Raw genomic sequence first — 18,338 nt, 5'->3', positions numbered from 1 at the left:
ATTTGTTGGCTTAAGATGAAAAATTTATCTCTGTCTTTCTTGTGGGGAGGGGCAATCTCAAAATTTTGGAGGGTCTGTCTCCTGAATTTTGAGCTTCAGGGATCAGCAACACTCAGTGGTTAAGTTGTAATGCAAGAGGTGCCAGGGCTCAAACAATTAGGTGCTGGGACTCAAGCAATTTTTTTACTTTCATAACTGATGCGGCAAGCCCAGAGGCGCTGGGGCTATGAACTGCCAAGCCTAGAGGTGCCAGAGCTCAGCCCTGACAAGCCCTGGCACAAATTAAGCACTGGCAACACTGCTGCTGCCCGAAGCAAAGCTCCATGGGTGCACCAGGCAGCTGCATGCCCTGACAAAAGCATGCCGGGGAGGGGGGTGGATCCTGATACAGAGCACCTGTGAGGAGAAAAGCCCAGCAAATGCTCCTTCATGGAGGGAAGGCAAAGGAGAAAGGGTTTAAACCCTGGATTTTATACCACTTGCTCACTAACTACATTAATCACTGCCTTCTGAACGGGATGCTTGCTTTTGCCTTTTTGAGGCCAGAGTCTTACTCCGGGGCAGGCTGTGATGGGTTTTCCTCTCTATCAGAATCCTCATGCCCTTGTCTGAGCGCTCCATGATGGAGTCGCAGCTTCAAGCAAGAACTGACACCCTACACAGCTGTCCAATGCAAAGCCCCATCCCTGAGCAGTGCAAGGGTCAGTAGCTTACAGCTGCAGGGCATAGCCCGCCTTCTCCAGCCTCATGCCCTGGCAGAGTGAGGGTCGGCAGCTAGCAGAGGCAGAGCATAGCTTGTCCTCCAAGATTCCTGAAAAGCTGTGTACAGCACCTCTGGGACTTGGTTCAATGCCTGCAAGGCTTCTCTGCTGCTGTGAGGGGGGAAGAGGGCAAAGGCAGCTGTGGAAGAGACGCTGTACTGGGGAACCCCAAGGGTTAGAGCCTCAATGCTCCAGTGACTCCTCACCTCAGGAGGGCCAGAGACACACAGAAGCTGAAATGCAGTCACTATGCAGCATTAAAAAAATTGAAACTTGGAAAACAAAGTGGCTTAGAGAGACTGAACAACCAACTGAAAGCAGAAATTCTGGTGGCCTGAGCTGACGGGCGGGGCTTAGTCCCAGAGCCTCCAGCAACAACACTGGACCATCTCCAAATGCTGCGGTGAGAGGCATTGCCCGTTAGTGGTGAATGAGGAGAGAAGCTGTGCAGGAGCAATGTATAGATCAGAGAAAACGCTAAAATACTGCATTAAGAATAAGACAAATGAGCTAGCACAACATTAGAGTAAATTTAGCTCCCTGTGAATTTCAAGAAACCCAGTAATTATATGTGCCTGCAAATTACTAACATACATTGTTCTCGAAATCACAGGTCAATTCTAAGATTTGTTAGTTAATCAATCAAAACTACCAACGAAGTCATGGAAGTTTTGATTGAGTAACGGTGGCAGAATTTGGTCCCTACAATTTTGTTTTCCTGGTATAAGACAGAAACAACCATGTGGTTAATCAATTACAGTACTATGCACTTACTAATTACTTTTCACAATGGAATTGTATTTAAAAACTATTAAGTGATTATTAATGGGCCCTACTATAAAATGGTACCAAATGCATCTGAAGTAATGAAAAAGGGAGAAAAAAATCTGAGCTCTGAAAGTAAAGTGTAATAATAAATTTCTTTTAAAAATCCTACTACAGACAAGACAGATACATACAGACGTGCATCAGCCCAGTAAAGTTGCTGTTCCTCATAGTCCAGGGTAAGTCCATTTGGCCACACCAAATTGGTGCTTACAATAGGTATTCTGAAGTTTCCTCCAAGTGTAGCTCGTTCTATTTTAGCATTGGTACTCCAGTCAGTCCAGTACATGTATCTATCAATCAGACAATTGCAAAGTTATCTCTTTGGCAAACAAAACCCACAGGACTCAATTCTGTCGTAAGAGACATCCATCCTGGTCTCTCCTACTGAAATCAAGAGTCAGCTGGGAATATATATGTGAGGGAAGAACTATCTCCATTAATTAGGACCCTGATTCTGCAATAGCAAGGACCCTTGCACCCACGTGAAGCCCTATTGGAGCCCCACCACTTCGTGTGTGACCTTGGGAAAGTCACTGAATTTCTCTCCTTGGTTTCTCCATTTGCAAAATAGTGCTAATAACGTTATTTCCTGCTTCAAAGGGCTGCTGTGAGGATCAATTCATGAATTCTTGTGAGGCACTTGGATAGTACGGGGTATTGGGATCATATAGGAATCTAAATAGGTAGATTTCCTTGGTGTGTCAACTAATCCTAGGGACATGCTACTCTCAAAGAAGCCTTATTTTGAACAACCACCGCTTGGTCCTCTGCTCAGCTCAGATGAGTGGTAGACACATGCCTTCCCATTATCTTCTCTGTCTAGTTTGACAAATATCTGGTGGTGGATGCCTCTCCTTCCTGTTGGTATAGAGATCTTCCTGGCACCTCCCCAGATGGGCTAGCATTCACTATCAGCTGAGGGAGTCTCCTGTGGGTCCTCTGATTTCACCTGCAAAGCACTGTCTCATATTGCCTGCATATATCTGAATATACTTGCACATTCTGTTGCACTGGCGAGAAACAGAACACAGAACTCTGTGCAATTCACATAGTTCCCTCAAGCTGTTATCTTCCAGCACACACATTTCCAAACTTACATAATTTTTGCTTCTCCTCTAAAAATAGTATTGCTCCCACTGTACCCGCACGATTTACCTGGGAGTGCCATTGCTTTTGTCTTTTTGAAATTTAGTTGACAAAGTCAAGTATCAAAGAAGGTTTATACCTAAATTTAATCTTATGTTATTACATCCAAAAAACTACAAATAAAGACTATCGAAGTTGCAAAGTCAAACACTCAAAAGTTAGGAAATGCCAGAATTAAGGATCCCCATGCAGCCTTAATTCTGACCCCTCCACTTCCTCCTCCACACTGCACGGGCACCAGCAGGAGGAGTCAGGGTTCATAGGAGCTCTCAGTTCTGGTGCCCAGCACCACAGCAGCCAGAAAGGAAAGTCCTGCTCAGCCCTGCAGCCTTGGTTGCATGTCCAGTACCAACAAAATCTTCAGGGAATTTGGCTGCCAAACTCTTAAAAAGTCTCTACTAAACATGAGCAAACTCAGATTTTTCAAAGACCAAATATGGACAGTTTCTCACAGGAACAGCAAAAAAACCCCAAAAACCACATTGCTGAGAGCAGGGTGATCTCTCTGCCAAATGGGTCTAACAATGGGAAGTGTCAGGCATCTTTAACCATCAGCCCCACCTAATATAAAAATACAATTTTAATGAAAACTTTAGAAGAAAAAGAGCAAGACATACCCTCTGCAAGGATCTAGTACAATAGCTCTAGGGCGTGGAACACGGGCAACCACTGTGCGGTTAGATCCATCCACAGCCATTGAGCTGATAGTCTGGTTCAAATAGTCACTGTAATAAACTCTGTTACTGATCCAGTCAAAGGCTATGCCATCTGGAGTTCCCAAACCTTGAGAAAGGAGAACATCTCTTCATTACAACTTTCTGAAAAATTGCCATACACTTCACCAAATCATCACCATCATAATGGGCCAAATCCTGAGGTACTTATCCAGTTAAGATCCCATTGACATCAATGGGTGTTTGCCTAAGTAAAAATCTAAGAAACAGGCCCTTATAAGGGCACAAAGTGGAGGTGGGTTCTGTCAATGGACAAGGAGCCCTTCCTCTCAGACACTTTTACGGCCTACTTAAGGGCAAGACGAATTGCAGTCTCTATCCTCCAGGAAGTGCAGGGACTCCTCCCGCACTACTACTCTGGGAGTGCACAGTGCTCCAAAGGAGGCAAAGAAGGGTGGGGAAGAGGCAGAGACATTGCCCTACCTTCTCTCTGCAGCCACCTTGGAGTGGTACAAAAGCAGTCGGGGAACTAAGTTGTGCCCCTGGAAAGGATTCCAAGACAGAATCCCTCCTTGAGTTCTCCTAGGGGAGGTGCAGCCCCACCCACACCCACACCACTTGGCTGCACTGAAAAGGCAGAGCTGAGTCCCCGCTCAGGACCTGAGGACTTGGCCCAGTATGAACAAACAGTGTAACTCAGCAAATATGATGTCTTCTTCTACCCCATCCTTTATGCACTGAACGCCTTCTCTGAGCTGGTCTGCAAGATCACTATCCCCCTCCCACAATGAAATCTCTGTTGAAGACCCACTTCCCCTGTGACACCTACAAGAACCCAGATGACTGGTAATGCCAAGGCTGACAGTAATTAAAAAAAAAAAACCCAGAACATTGTGTTACCCAACACTGTATTACCAAGACCAAGGCCAAACACCACCTTGACCACTCTGCTTGTACATTACATCCAGCTAACCTTTCATCTGTCTCTTTTGTCCTTTTATATTATAGGTTCTTTGGGGCAGAGGCTATGCCTTCCCATATGTTGGTTCAGTGCTCATTGCATTGTGGGAACTGCTGGAAACAAACAATAATAGTACTAACTAATCTTATACTTTCATAGTTTGTGTGAGTACTGATAAAGATGGAGTAAGAACCTGAAAGGAGGAAAAAACTAAGCAGAAATGTCAACAGAAGCTTTCAAGAGAATATCTTAACTCAACAGTCTGTCTTGATCATTAGAATAAACATACTGTAATTATTTAACTAATAATCAGGTGCTATAATCCTATCTTGTTAATATCCAGTTAGTTTAGATCAAGTTTAATGGCATTTACCTGACGCAACTATAGTTGGAGTGCCAGTTCCTGAGTAAATATTAACGTAGCTGATTTTTCCTGTCCCAGCTGGAGAACTTTGTGTAAAATATATTCTGTTGTTCATGCTGTCAAAATCTAGAGCCACTGCAGTTCTTAACACATTCACTGTGCGAAATGGGGGGCTGTGATTCTCAGGATCGAGCTGTATGCTTCTAAGCGCATTCTCAAGGGCAAAAATCAAGTAATCATCTGTTGAAATGGAACATCTCTTGCCATCACTTCCTAGTGTGCCAAAGGCACACCCACATTTAGGCATCTGCAGATCAGGCAAGGCAAAACACAAATGGGAACAATCTCCATTGTTCTCCAAACAAGGACTGTTGTTGATACTGAGGGAAGACCGTGGTTGAAAACGGCTGTCGTAAATGGTAACATCTCTTAGCCAATTAATATTGTCTCGTATAACGGTTGGCTGCTCAGTGTTGCCTGGCTCTTTGCTGGCTTGGAAGACTTTTTTCAGGTTCCTGTCCACCCAGATCATAGAATTTTCAAAGACGGTGATGCCATATGGTGTTGGGTAGCGACTACCATAGCGAACAATTTCTGCTTCACCCCCATCAGGCTGAATTCTTGCAATCATATCTAAAGAATCATCAACCCAATAAACATAGCCATTGCTGTGATCTACTGCCAAGCCACGTGGTGTGACAATGCCTTCAGACACAAGCACTGTTCTGTTGGTGCAGTCAAGAAACGCACGTTCAATCTTTGGATTCTGTCCATAATCTGCCCAGAAGAGGTATCTGTTTTTTGGGTCTACTACTATATGCCTTGGCATATCCACTGTGGTTTTCAGGAGAACACGTCGATAAGAAGTGTTTAAACGCAAAACTTCTACAAAAGTCTCTGTCAGGAAAGCATTCGTAAAATAAAGGTTCCCTGTATTTAAAAAAAAATGTTAAATACAATTTAATTCAAAACCAGAGAAACACAAGCTGATACCTTCAAATGGTGATCATAAAATGAATCATAAAATTATGATAAGCAAAGACCCAAGTATATAGCTGGTTAGGGCATTTGCTTCCTTGGAAAGAACTTTAAAAATAGATGCTTAACTGTGAAGAATTAGACAAACAGTACCACAAAATAACATTATTCAAATTCTGCCCTTGATTCATTCATCCATCCTTACTAACTTCAGTGGGCTGCACAGGCATAATTGAGACAGAATTTGGCCCATTCATATAGGTCATCATCATGGTTTCATATAACAATATGTATTTAGTTCAAAGGTCTTGTTTTATTACATTGCTTCAAATCAACATTAACATTTTTCCTTAGCATTTTATTTGAAACTAAAGACACTATGTCTATATATACACCACTGGTGGCGGCAAGTGGTATATGTGTAATACATGCCACAGTGAAAAGCACACCGCATCTACCCTGAGGTGTGTAGCTACACATGCTAGTGACGGGCTCTGGGAGAGGGAAGGCAGAGGGGAAATGCTTCAGCAGCTCTCTGCTGATGGAGCCTTTCACTGAGTTGAGGAAAGGCTGACTCTTTCCCCACAGCCTTCCCCTGCAAGAGCCATTCCCCACTGCTGGAGTTGTTCCCTTCTGTGGAGAAGGGCTCCAGCAGCGGGGAGCTGGCAGAGCCTTTCCCCACTGCTTCACCCCTGCCAGAGCCTTTCCCCACTGCCAGAGTCTTTCCCTGCAGCAGGGATGGGAGCTGCTGGAGACTTTCCCAGTGGTGGAGAAGAGTTTCTGCAGTGGGGAGGGAGCTGGCAGAAACTTTCTACACAACTGGAGTCTTTTCCTGGAGCAGAGAAAGGCTCCAGCAGCATGACACTACACTGTTAAAAACAGCAGTTTAGATGGGGACGCAGAGTTTGGGTGTGCAGAGAGCCATGTAGGGTACATAGTCAGGTACATACCCACACCCTTCAGGCATGTCTGTAGTCTACTAACCTAAGCCTTGCCTCATCGTCAATATTGCTACTTATACCCATGTGTATGTGCACTACACACCACCAAAAGACAGTGCAGCATAGACACACCCAGAAGGAATTACATCAAAGAAACAAAAAAAAATGTATGCACTTGACAAAGATCTCCTGTTTAGTGTTAAATGAATAAATGCTTTCTAAAAAGTTGGTATTTGCATTAATTATAACTTGCTGTTTGATTTAACTTGCAATATTAATTGGAAAGCATGGTTTTAAGTCTACAGCTTAGAGCCAAATTCTGTCATTCAGCACTAGCTAAAAGCATACAGGGTTTCCCTTTGAAATGTTTCCATGAGTTTTTTTTCTATAAAACTAATTATTAGTCTAAAGATTCCTACAACATATACAGAGAAACCTTTATTATAAATTCAGCTATGCAGCAGTTCTGCTTACCTGCTACCCAATCAATTGCAATGCCACGGATTCCATTTCGTCCTATTCCATTTGTAATAACGTTTCTAAAATAAGAACCATCCGGCTTAATTTTACGTATTGCATTCTGGGAAGAAACAGTGCTGCTGAAGTCACACCAGTAAATGAAACCAGAAGGCATGTGAACATCCACATGAAGTGCATTTCGTCCTGAAACATTTTTAAAAAGCAATCAATTATTTTTAATATAAAGTATTTTATTTAAAATTGGTGGTTTATGTTATTTGCAATAACAAGTGAATTGAGGCTGTCATGGCATAAAATCTCATGACATAAAATCTACCATCAATTTACATTGCCATGGTACTCTTTATATGTAAACTTTCAGATAAGATCATATAACTGGCTTCTCTGTTAATGTGCAGAGCATTGTATTATTATGGCTCCGTAGTTCAATATTTAAAATAGTGTATGAGAATATTAAACTAATAAAATCTGATTATTACAGTGTGCTAAAATTAAACTCACAAACTACATCTGCAAAAAGAGGTTGTCTTCTGAAAATTTAGGCCTTTATGTGGAGATCGGTACATGCCACTGAATTTTATACATACCTTACCTCCACGGCATGATGTCTAGGCAATATTCTTATTCAGTATATTAGTCTTGTTTTTAAATACTCCATATGTCACATAAGCAATCACCAGAGCATTACAAATCTTTAACAGAAAATGACCACAATAGGCATAAAGAGATTTTTCTCATCTACTACAATCTTCACATACCTCTTCCTGCCAACGGCACCATGGCTTCAGAGTGATCAGATGTCTCTAAGCTAAATCCTTTAATTGCGGACAGCATGGAAACAATTACAAAGGAACTATATGGGGAACAGGTCCTGTTATCATGATTTAGCTGGAAGCCAGTGGCACAGGCACAGGAAAATAGTCCACCAGGCACAGGCAGACAAAGCTGCTGACAAACTCCAATATTGTTACTGCAGCCATTTGAGGAACCAGCAGAATCTGTGTCAGAAAGAAACAGATGCATATAAAACCTCAATAGTGCAGCTGTTCATTATAAACTCTCATTGTTCTAGAATAAAATGTATACACGCCACAAGCTTATCAGGAAAGTGACTAATAACAATAAGCAGCAACAGTAAGAATCTTAATCATTTTGAACTGTGGCAAATAAATATAAGCGTTTGGACTCCTCTCACCTAAGATGAAGAGATCTTCAGTAGAGCACGTTTTTTCAGGATCAGATATGACGCTCATATAAATTTGAAGCAAACTAGCTCATGAAATTCCAGAATGAATTTTTCAGTTAAAGTTACAGCTGTAAACTTACTGTAAAAACAGATGCGACAGCAAAATCCTAACTGGATAACCACACAACTAATTATTAGAGCTGGGAAATGCCTCATGTGATTGTCCTCAAATAAAAAAAACTAAATTTGCTTTGCAAATATTCATACCCCTTTGTGTTCTGTTCCTGAGAATATTCAAGCAAATATTCAAGTTATATCCAGGAATGTTTGTGAAAACAGAATTTTCCATGAATATCAGAACATTCAGAGAAACTGAATTTTGAACTCAGAAATACATTTTGACAGAAACTTACTTCAATAAATTGTGCTCTTTCAGTCAGAAAACAATGACACCATCATCTGACCAATTTTTCTTATGAAAATTAACCACATGGATTGCATTTCATATTTCAATACCAAATAATCTAATAAAATACCGAGATTTATTCACAGAAATCATTAGGGAAAAATTTTGAAAAAGGACAAACATATTGGAGAAAACTGAAAACTGCTCATGGACAATTTGCAAGTAGAAAAGGATGCTAAAATTCACAGCAAAATATTATTCACTGTGAATTAATCAATTAGTTTTACAAATTACTTGAGGACATTTGAACACAGAAATTAATAAACTAACTAGCAATGAGCCCAACATCAAAACTAGAGCATAACACCGTTGGACATTGTGGAAGTTCAGATCTCAACTATACATGTGAGAACGATCTCTACAATCAGTCAGAACTCCCTGCTCTTCCAGAAAAAGTTAACACAGACTGTGTTAGTACAGAGCAGTGAAAGTTAATGTACCTGGATTATTTCCATACCATACTACTAGAAATCATACTGAAATCAAAACTAACAAAAACAACCCTAAACTACATTCACACATTTTAAGGCCAGAAAGGACCATTATGATCATCTCCTCTGAGGTCCAATAAATATCTTGAAACTCTTAAAATAGAGATACCTACACAAGAACGATAGAAATATTTGAAAATGCAGTAACATTAATTTGTCTCAGAACTACAAATACAAAACAGCACTAAAATGTTGTGTTAAAGACATATATAAATCCTACTGCACATCCCATAAGTAAGTTCATGTTTTATCAACATACCATCAAAGCTGGCAAGTCTAAAATTAGCCCTACTCACTTAGTTTGGTTTCAAAGGAATGCTCTTGTAGAACATGACTCTTGTATACTTCAGTAATCTGACTGAAAAGAAATGAGCAGACAAATACTGTAGAGCTGAGGAATGCAACTATACACTTCTATGCACCTGCATGATGTGTAAGGATGCTCTCGGAAACCCAAACCACCACCTGACTAACTTATGGTTTGCGGTTTGCCATGCCATCTTGTTGGCAATTTAATAACGTTTCAGATTCTTGTTTTCAGGATAGTAGATTTTTCAAAATTTAGACTTCCTGACACTGCCTCTTTAAATTGTAGCAAATACTCACTGTCTCTATAATACACTCGTAGGCACTTCAGTCTTGGAACATTGTCTCTCATCACCACTTTGTTCGCTCCAGTGGACTTGTCAACCCGCTCAATGACCTCATAGTCTCGATCAGTATAGTACAGAAAGGAATCATAGACAGCGATTCCCCAGGGGTGAGAGAGATGAAGAACCAGGGTCACACGATTTGTACCATCCACATTGCCTTTTTCAATCTAAGAGATCAGTTAGAATTTCATTAGAATTTTATACATGCTGATAAACTCTTTCTATGAACAGAAATCTATGCATTTTTCTCAGGTTTGGGGTGAGAGTTGGGGGGTGGTTGGTTTTTTTTAAGAACTATTCTTTTCTTTCCATTAAAATTTAACAAACTTGTCATTTTTCAAAACAGCTAATGACAATCTAAAAGAAAAGCCACTTTGAGAAAAGAAAAAAGATATAATTGTATAAGAGCAAAATTACTGTTAGTAAAAATATTATTCACCCATGTCTCATTAACACACACAAGTACACCTCTACCCCGATATAACGCTGTCCTCGGGGGCCAAAAAATCTTACTGCGTTATAGGTGAAACCGCATTATATTGAACTTGCTTTGATCTGCCTGAGGGTGCAGCCCTGCCCCCCTGGAGCGCTGCTTTACCGCGTTATATCCAAATTCATGTTATATTGGGTCGCGTTATATCGGGGTAGAGGTGTATTTTCATCTACTTTATTCTTTTTCTTTTTTTTTTTAAGTGGGCACCACTACCCACAGTGGTTCTCAAACTTTTGTACTGGTGACCCCTTTCACATAGCAAGCCTGTGTTTGCGACCCCCCCCCCCCTTAGACATTAAAAACACTCTTTTTTACATATTTAACACCATTATAAATGCTGGAGGCAAAGTGGGGTTTGGGGTGGAGGCTGACAGCTTGCGACCCCCCATGTAATAACCTCATGACCCCCTGAGGGGTCCCGACCCCCAGTTTGAGAACCCTTGTGCTAAAGGATACACTGTTCAATAACACTGGCAGAATGGAGTGAATAGTTCACACCTTTTCTCTCACAAACTTTGATGTCATTCATTGAAAGGCTGTTCTAACTAATGCCATCCTGGACCTCCCAGGTACACTCCTGACAGTTATGAATCAGAAAGATATGGTCCTGCTCCCACTGAGAGATTCCTCTGGACTCTGCCTGACTCACAGCAGCATATATGAGCAGGATATAGGAGCCCTTGAGGGTTCAATTGTCCAGTAGTTAAAAATCACTGGAGGAAACACAATGGCTTTTTTAATGTTATGGAACATGTGAGTGCACACTCTTCCATGGGGACACTGGATAAACACTTTATTTGGTAAACAAGACTACTGTATCTTCCCTATACCCAAATGCTGTTTCAGTACCCATGGAGGGAGAGGCACAAAAGGCAGTTAGGCATTCAACTCTCATTGAAATTCTAAAAAGCAAGTTTCATTCCAGTCCAGCAGCTACTGTATAGTGTACGAATCAGTCATATTTCGCCTGCAACTTTTAGTCACATGATTATTCTCAGTTAAATAAGTGAACTACTCATGCGAGTTAGGGCTGCAGAAATGGGCACACAGATACTACAGCAACAATAGATAAAAATGCATACCACTCCCGTGCTTGTGACAGCCCAGTACAACTTCTGTTCCTTAATGTCAATGGTAATAAACTCTACATGGTCAAGGTTACCAGTGAAGAGGGTTTTTATATCTGAGCCATCCATGTTTGCACTGGCAATCTTTGCTGGGACCCCGCTGTCAGTTCCTTGGTCTGTCCAATACAGTTTCCTGAAACATATGTTATCGCAGCAATTACAGAAGCAGGTAAGAATCTAAGGCCCTGGTTCATCAAAGCATTTAAGAATATGCTTAAGTCACTGTGCTACTCAGCAAAATACTTCAATATGTTCTGAGTAGGGATGGACTGCTCAATCAGGTCCAACAACATGTTTCACTTTATCGGAACATTGTCATGTTAAAGATAGTTTAAGAAAAATATTTCCTTTCCTGAACCACTCACAACATCTTAAATTACTAAAACTCAGCAAATGTTAAGAATCTAACAGAGATAATTTCCATTTTGCAGAGGATTCTGAGATTTCAAAATTGGGTTTGGAATGAACTAAATTGGGGGGGAGGGATAGCTCAGTGGTTTGAGCATTGGTCTGCTAAACCTAGGGTTGTGAGTTCAATCCTTGAGGGGGCCACTTAGGGATCTGGGGCAAAAATCAGTACTTGGTCCTGCTAGTGAAGGCAGGGGGCTGGACTCAATGACCTTTCAAGGTCCCTTCCAGTTCTAGGAGATGGGAGATCTCCATTAATTTATAATTTATTTATAATTTAAACTAAAACCAAAAATGTCTAAGGCTATGTCCACACTGGCAATTGAATGACAAAACTTTTGTCTTTCAGCGGTATTAAACACTGTCTTCCCTCTCCACCCCCCCCCCCAAAAAAAAGACAAAGTGCCAGCGTGAACAGCACGTTGTCAACAGGAGTGCTCTCCTGCCAACGACACAAATGCCGCTCATTGGGGGTAGAAGATTTTTGTCGGCAGGAGAGCTGACAAACAGTGACTACACTGCATGACTTTTAGCGACACGGCTGTAGAGACACAGCCAGCTCCGGGATCTAATTTACTTTTCAATGTTTATGAGGGGTTTTTTTGTGTTTTGCTAGGCTTGATCAGTTAAAAAAAAAAAAAAAAAAAAAGAATAAACTTTTACCCAAAGACATTATCTTAATATTTATAATAAGGACTAAAATGGAGAGTTGCCATTTTGGATGGGGGAGGTAAAATCATGTTAACATCATGGTAGTTAAAATGTGTGAGTTAACATGTTTTCTAACATGGTGCCTTTTCCCATTATAGACAAGGCCCCAGACAGTCATCCTTATATTACTTTGCACTGGGTTGATATTTTGAAGGTTTTCTTTGCTGTCAAAATGGCTTGAGATTAAATTTCTTTAAATGAAAGCTGTGCTCCAAAATTCAAGTTATGTGACAATTAAAAAATAATCTGCAACTATGCAGCAATTTATGCATTCATGTAATTGATCACATTGCATATTAGGCTCTAACTATAGTTTTAAAAGATTAACAGATTCAACCCAAATATAATTTTAAAAAACAAACTCCGTGTATGCCAATTTTATGCCTGCAACAAATTTTCATCGCCACCCATCATACAAACCCTAAAAATTAGGAGAGAAATAAAATAATTGAGAAAGTATTTACTATACCAAGCTGATATAACTTAGAAAATAAAGCATAAGTAAAGAAAATACTATTTTGGAAACTTACCCTCGTGCTGGATCAACAGCCAAACCAATTGGCACTCCAGCTCCAGTAGGGGTACCATCATTGGTAATCAGAGTTTTTCTGTACTTTACTTCACCATGTAGCTTCAGTACCTACATAAATGTTTAGCACAATTAGGGTCTGCAATGTGGAATTGGCAGTATAATTTCAAACTAAAACCTGGACAGCCTGAACCCACATAGCTGAAGAAAAGATTAACACAAGCACTATGAAGAAAAAGCACTGGGTTCTGTACTTCTCCAGTAGGTTCTCTCCTCTGACAAGTACTTCTCCAACAAACTCCCTGTGATACTCAATTTAGCTAGCATAACTGCAAATGATTCCTGTTCATAAAAGTCACTAAAATCCTTACTAAACTGCTTCCGTTCTTCAGTATAACACTAGAGGTGTTAAGTGAGGTTCAGGTTGATTTTATGCTGCTTTACAAAATATTTCTTTTTAACCTGTTTAAAATTAGTTTCCTTTTAATTTAATCACATGCCCCCCTTTTATTATTCTGGGACAGAGAAATCCCTGATCATCCATTACTCCTCTCCTTTCCACTCTAAATAACCCTGGTCTTTTTATCTTCTACCTACTTTCAAGCGGCTAGTCTCTTGTGAGCCACAACACACCAAACCACACCACAGCATTTGGGACCTGAACTTTCTTTCATTGCAGCCAATGGTAAAACTAATTTCAGTAGGCATAGGATGTGGAGCTTAGACTTTAATGCAGAACTGTAATACATCATTCCACTCTAGTGTCTTGAGGATTTATCAGCATCAAACAACATCAGAGAGCTTACTGATTTGAAGAAAAAATAGATCTGTGCACAGGTAAATGGATGCTCCTATGAAGTATTGCTTTTAAAATCACATTGGCTATATACATATGTCCAGATTCGAGTTTGATTTATTTAGTTTGATACTTTAGGCAACTAAATTTTGTATTTTTTTCTGTTTTTTGTCCTTAATACTCAGTTTTAAAATAAAGCTGCTTTCAGGTGTATTTCCGCAGAATGCCTTGCTGCTTTGAAGCTGTATGTATGGCCTCTGAAAGAAAAATACAGGCTTTCACCTTCAAATTGTATTTATCAAATAAGTACCTCAACTGACTGTGTGCCAGGGTTACTATAATACAGGTTTGCAGATATCCAGTCTAAAGCCAGGCCAATAGGAGCACCAATAACAGCTGCTGGAGCAAATACTGTCCTGTTTGTTCCATCTGACTTCGCCCTGTGAATTTCACCCTTGGGGAAAAAAGATAAGAAAAGTGAGAAAATGTCGAGGGCAATGTCACAAAGAAAATAACATATTTCTTCCTCTTCACAAGAACTTCCCTCACGTGATACTAATTTGCTTAGGAAAAAGCAAATCCAACACAGCTAGTAGAATTTATATGTATATGCACAGTACAAAAGAGCTGCAAAAATATTATTTTAAATCTTAAAAGCTACATTATATAAAGAAACATTACTACTCTCTATCCTGACTGGAGAATGCAAAATTGTTATGCTTAGAATAGAAGGTTGGAGTTTATATCTTTCACAGTTATATATAATCATACTATGGTATGAACACTTTATTAGGAAAAACTCAAGGAAGGTCACATCTCTGATACACTTTAAACACAATAAAAGAAAATTATGTGGTCTTTTCCCCAGTATAACTTTTTAAGATTTGTACTTTGAAAACAGTTATAATGTCAGGAAACTTGACTAAGTTTATCCCAGTGATCCTACCCACTCTTGCTCCAGGAGTGTAAACCCTATGGAATCTCCAACACTAGTTGCTATCTTTCTGTGGATGACACTTAGGGCAAGTCTATACTACAGCGCTACATTGGCGCAGGTGCACTGATGCAGCTGTGCCACTGTAGCACATCTGCTGAAGGAGCTCTATGCCAACGGAAGAGCACTCTCCCATCAGCATCATTACTCCATCTCCGTGAGAGACGGAAGCTATGTCAGTGGGAGACCATCTCCCGCCATCATAGCACCAGTGTGAACAGCGCTTAAGTCAATGTAACTTACGCCACTCGGGGGGGAGGAGGGGGGAGTGCTTTTTCACACTCCTGAGTGACATAAGTTACTTAAGCGGTAAGGTAAACCGGCCCTTAGGAATGTCTTCAGAGACACATCCGGAAGTCTGCTGACCAGACAGGGATCTGCAGAGCTGACTACTATACCCTGTTTCCCCGAAAATAAGACAGTGTCTTATATTAATTTTTGCTCCCAAAGATGTGCTAGGTCTTATTTTCAGGGGATGTCTTATTTTTCAGAAATGAAAAATGCCTTATTATCAGTGGATGCCTTATTATCGGGGAGGTCTTATTATCGGGGGGATGCCTTATATTACAACGAGAGGCAAAACTGTAAGTAGGCCTTATTTTCGGAGGATGTCTTATTTTCGGGGAAACAGGGTAGTTGCTCTGGTTGATTTTCTGAGTTTACTTCAACTTTACAGAACTTGTTCAGGGATACAGTAACTCCTCACTTCAAGTCGTCCTGGTTATGTTGTTTCGTTGCTGATCAATTAGGGAACATACTCATTTAAAGTTGTGCAATGCTTCACTCTTATATTGTTTGGCTGCCTGCTATCTCCCTACGCCCCCTCCTCCCCACAGCCAGACCCCACAGATCAGCGCCTTCCCCTTCCTCCCCCTGGCAATCAGCTGGCTTGCGGCGTTTTGGGGGCAGGAGGGAGGGGGAAGGAGCGAGGACTGGGCGCACAGGCTCCCCCTTCCTCCCCGCCTCCCCAACGTCGCAAAGCCAGCTGATTGCCCCGGGCAGGAGGCGGGGGGGGAGGGGGAGCCTGCATGCCAAGTCCTTGCTCCTCCCCCCTCAACACTGCAAGTCAGCTGATTGCCCCAGGCAGGAGGGAGGGGGAAGAAGCAAGGACTTAGAGTGACTTCCCCCCTCCCCTGCCTCCTGCCAGCGGCAATCAACTGGCTTGCAGCGTTTAGAAGGGAGGGGAGGGAGGAGCGAGGACGCAGCACGAGAAATAAAGGGGGAGGAGCTGGGGGGGAGAAGGGGCAGGTCAAGGATGGGGGCTTGGGGGAGGGGTGAGTGGGCAGGCTGAGGGTTGAGCCCACCCACCCCTGGTGCTTGCAGAGTAGAGGAAGCTGCCGCTGCTGCGCAATGTGCTTCTCCTAGCCTATAGCACCTTCAGCTTCCTTTCCTGCCTCATCTCCAGTACCAGTGGGCTGTGCCTGTTTGGGGTAAAGCAGGGGCACCTCCCAACTATAGTACTGTACTGTATGTACAGTATGTTTGTAAACACACAGCACGTGCACACTACTCCCCCCAGCATAGTATTAAATTGCTTGTTTAAAATCTCATCATTAACACAGGCATTCTGACAGCAAGTATCTTATCAGCTGCAAAGGCTACCGCTGTGTGGATACTGGGTCAAATTGTCATAAGTAGGCATAACTTCTCTGCCTTCAACAGAGTGGTACCTGCTTAAGCCAAGTGGCATATCTCCACAGTACTGCTAGACAATTAATCCTCCCTCAAGTCACTATGCCTATGGCAAAGGGAAAAGCAAGAAATAATAATATTTATCGTACTGTTTTCTAGTCTCGTTTTTCCTATTTTAATATATTTTTCACAGTGAAAACACTAGTCTTCTATGACAAAATGCTGGCTTCCTATAGATTCCCTCATTTGCTTACTTAATGCTCCAGTAAAGGATCTACATTTTAAACAGAACAATAAATTAATTTCTTTTTTATTGTTCACAGCAAGACTTTGTATTGCATTCTTGGGGAAAAGGGGCCTTCTTCTGTGGAATTGGGATATAGTGAACTATGGACTGTCCTTCAATGGAAAAGCTTTCATACCAAGTACAAGAGAAGAGCCAAAAAGAGGACAGGTATTTAGAAATTCTATCACCCTTTTTAGCACACTCAGAGAAGGAAGGCTCACAAGCCAGGAAGTCATAATCTTTAGCCAGGTTCTTTGACTATTAACCTGATGCTGAATAAGTAAAAAGTAACGTACAATGTCATATGTTAACTTTTTATTGTAACTTCACCTTAATAAAAAGCTTAAAAAACAAAACACTAGTCTTCAAGAGCCTGGTAGATGCTTATTATATCTTTATTCATTTATCCACCTAAGCACCTCACAGACGTATAATAAGAGAGGTATCTGTTATGAAGTGTTTACAGTCTAAGGAATGGAAGGTAAACACATAGGGAATAAGTGGTGTGAATGGGAGGCAAGGGTTATAAGCAGAGGATAATGAGAATTCTGTGATAGTGCTGCACCTACCTTGGTGGTGTGTTGAGTGGGTGTGGAGAGGAGGGGGGTTCTTTGTTTGTTGTGGTTACTTTTAATTATTTTATTCAAAAATTGTAATTAAGGGGGATGGGTTGTCTGTAGATGAAAAAGCAGAACCTGGGGCACAAAATGAGGACAAGAAGGGTCAGGAAGAAAATGGAAAAGGAACAGAACCAGGTGCCGGCAGACTGCAAGCTTTGCCTTCACTAGGAAAATTAGTGCGTGTGTTTTTGCACCATTGCTACCAGCATTTTATGTACTAGTGTAGATGAGGCTCAAACATTTTTACCATTATGTCTTCCAATCCTGAGTAAATTAGGACCCGGGTAGTTCTCCATCCATGTAGGTCCCCCAGCAAAGACTGTAGTGAAGACAGGGCTCAGGTATTTTTCCACCATGTCATCTAAGCTTTCTACAAGCAGAGTTGGACAACAAAGTGGGAATTACCTAAACTCTGTTTATACTATAGCCTCAACTGTTGCCACCATGGAGGGAGAATTATAGCTACAAAGTATGCTAAGGTAGGCAAAGCCCAAGGGACAGAAGCAAAATGGGGTGATAAGAAAGAATGGTGGTGTAAAAAAGGAACATAAGGGAAGTGTAGGCAATTTGCTGACACACTTAGATCTGAGAGAAATGCATATTATAGAGAAGAGTCCATGATGAAAAGACTCTGTATGTGCACCCTGGGTGCCTCAGTCCTGTCAGGACTGACAATGGCAACAACCAATGGCAATGGGGACTGCCCAGGAGGCCCACTTGGAGGTCAGGGATCTGGATTGGGGGCATATCATAATCACCCTGAGTCCCTTTGCCCAGCTGGGGCTGCAGACTCCAAATTAAATATAGTATTAG

At 41.3% G+C, this 18,338-nt stretch overlaps 1 protein-coding gene across 3 annotated transcripts in view; it reads right to left on the bottom strand.

The window, feature by feature from the left end:
- LRP2 (LDL receptor related protein 2) overlaps positions 1-18,338 on the bottom strand; it is a 175,712-nt gene that overhangs the window by 68,441 nt on the left and 88,933 nt on the right. For all 3 annotated transcript variants that reach the window (XM_054043686.1, XM_054043688.1, XM_054043687.1), the window contains exons 33-41: positions 14,304-14,447; positions 13,199-13,308; positions 11,505-11,682; positions 9,883-10,096; positions 7,892-8,131; positions 7,128-7,316; positions 4,744-5,664; positions 3,353-3,518; positions 1,721-1,879 (exon numbers count right to left, since the gene is read on the bottom strand). In XM_054043686.1, the coding sequence (XP_053899661.1) occupies positions 1,721-1,879; positions 3,353-3,518; positions 4,744-5,664; positions 7,128-7,316; positions 7,892-8,131; positions 9,883-10,096; positions 11,505-11,682; positions 13,199-13,308; positions 14,304-14,447 (2,321 nt within the window). The remainder of the gene's footprint in view (positions 1-1,720; positions 1,880-3,352; positions 3,519-4,743; positions 5,665-7,127; positions 7,317-7,891; positions 8,132-9,882; positions 10,097-11,504; positions 11,683-13,198; positions 13,309-14,303; positions 14,448-18,338) is intronic.

The sequence above is a fragment of the Malaclemys terrapin genome, chromosome 11, assembly GCF_027887155.1.
Source record: "Malaclemys terrapin pileata isolate rMalTer1 chromosome 11, rMalTer1.hap1, whole genome shotgun sequence".
NCBI lineage: Eukaryota > Metazoa > Chordata > Testudines > Emydidae > Malaclemys > Malaclemys terrapin.
Note: the sequence above shows the minus strand (reverse complement) of the source record. Positions and strands in the feature narration are given on the sequence as shown.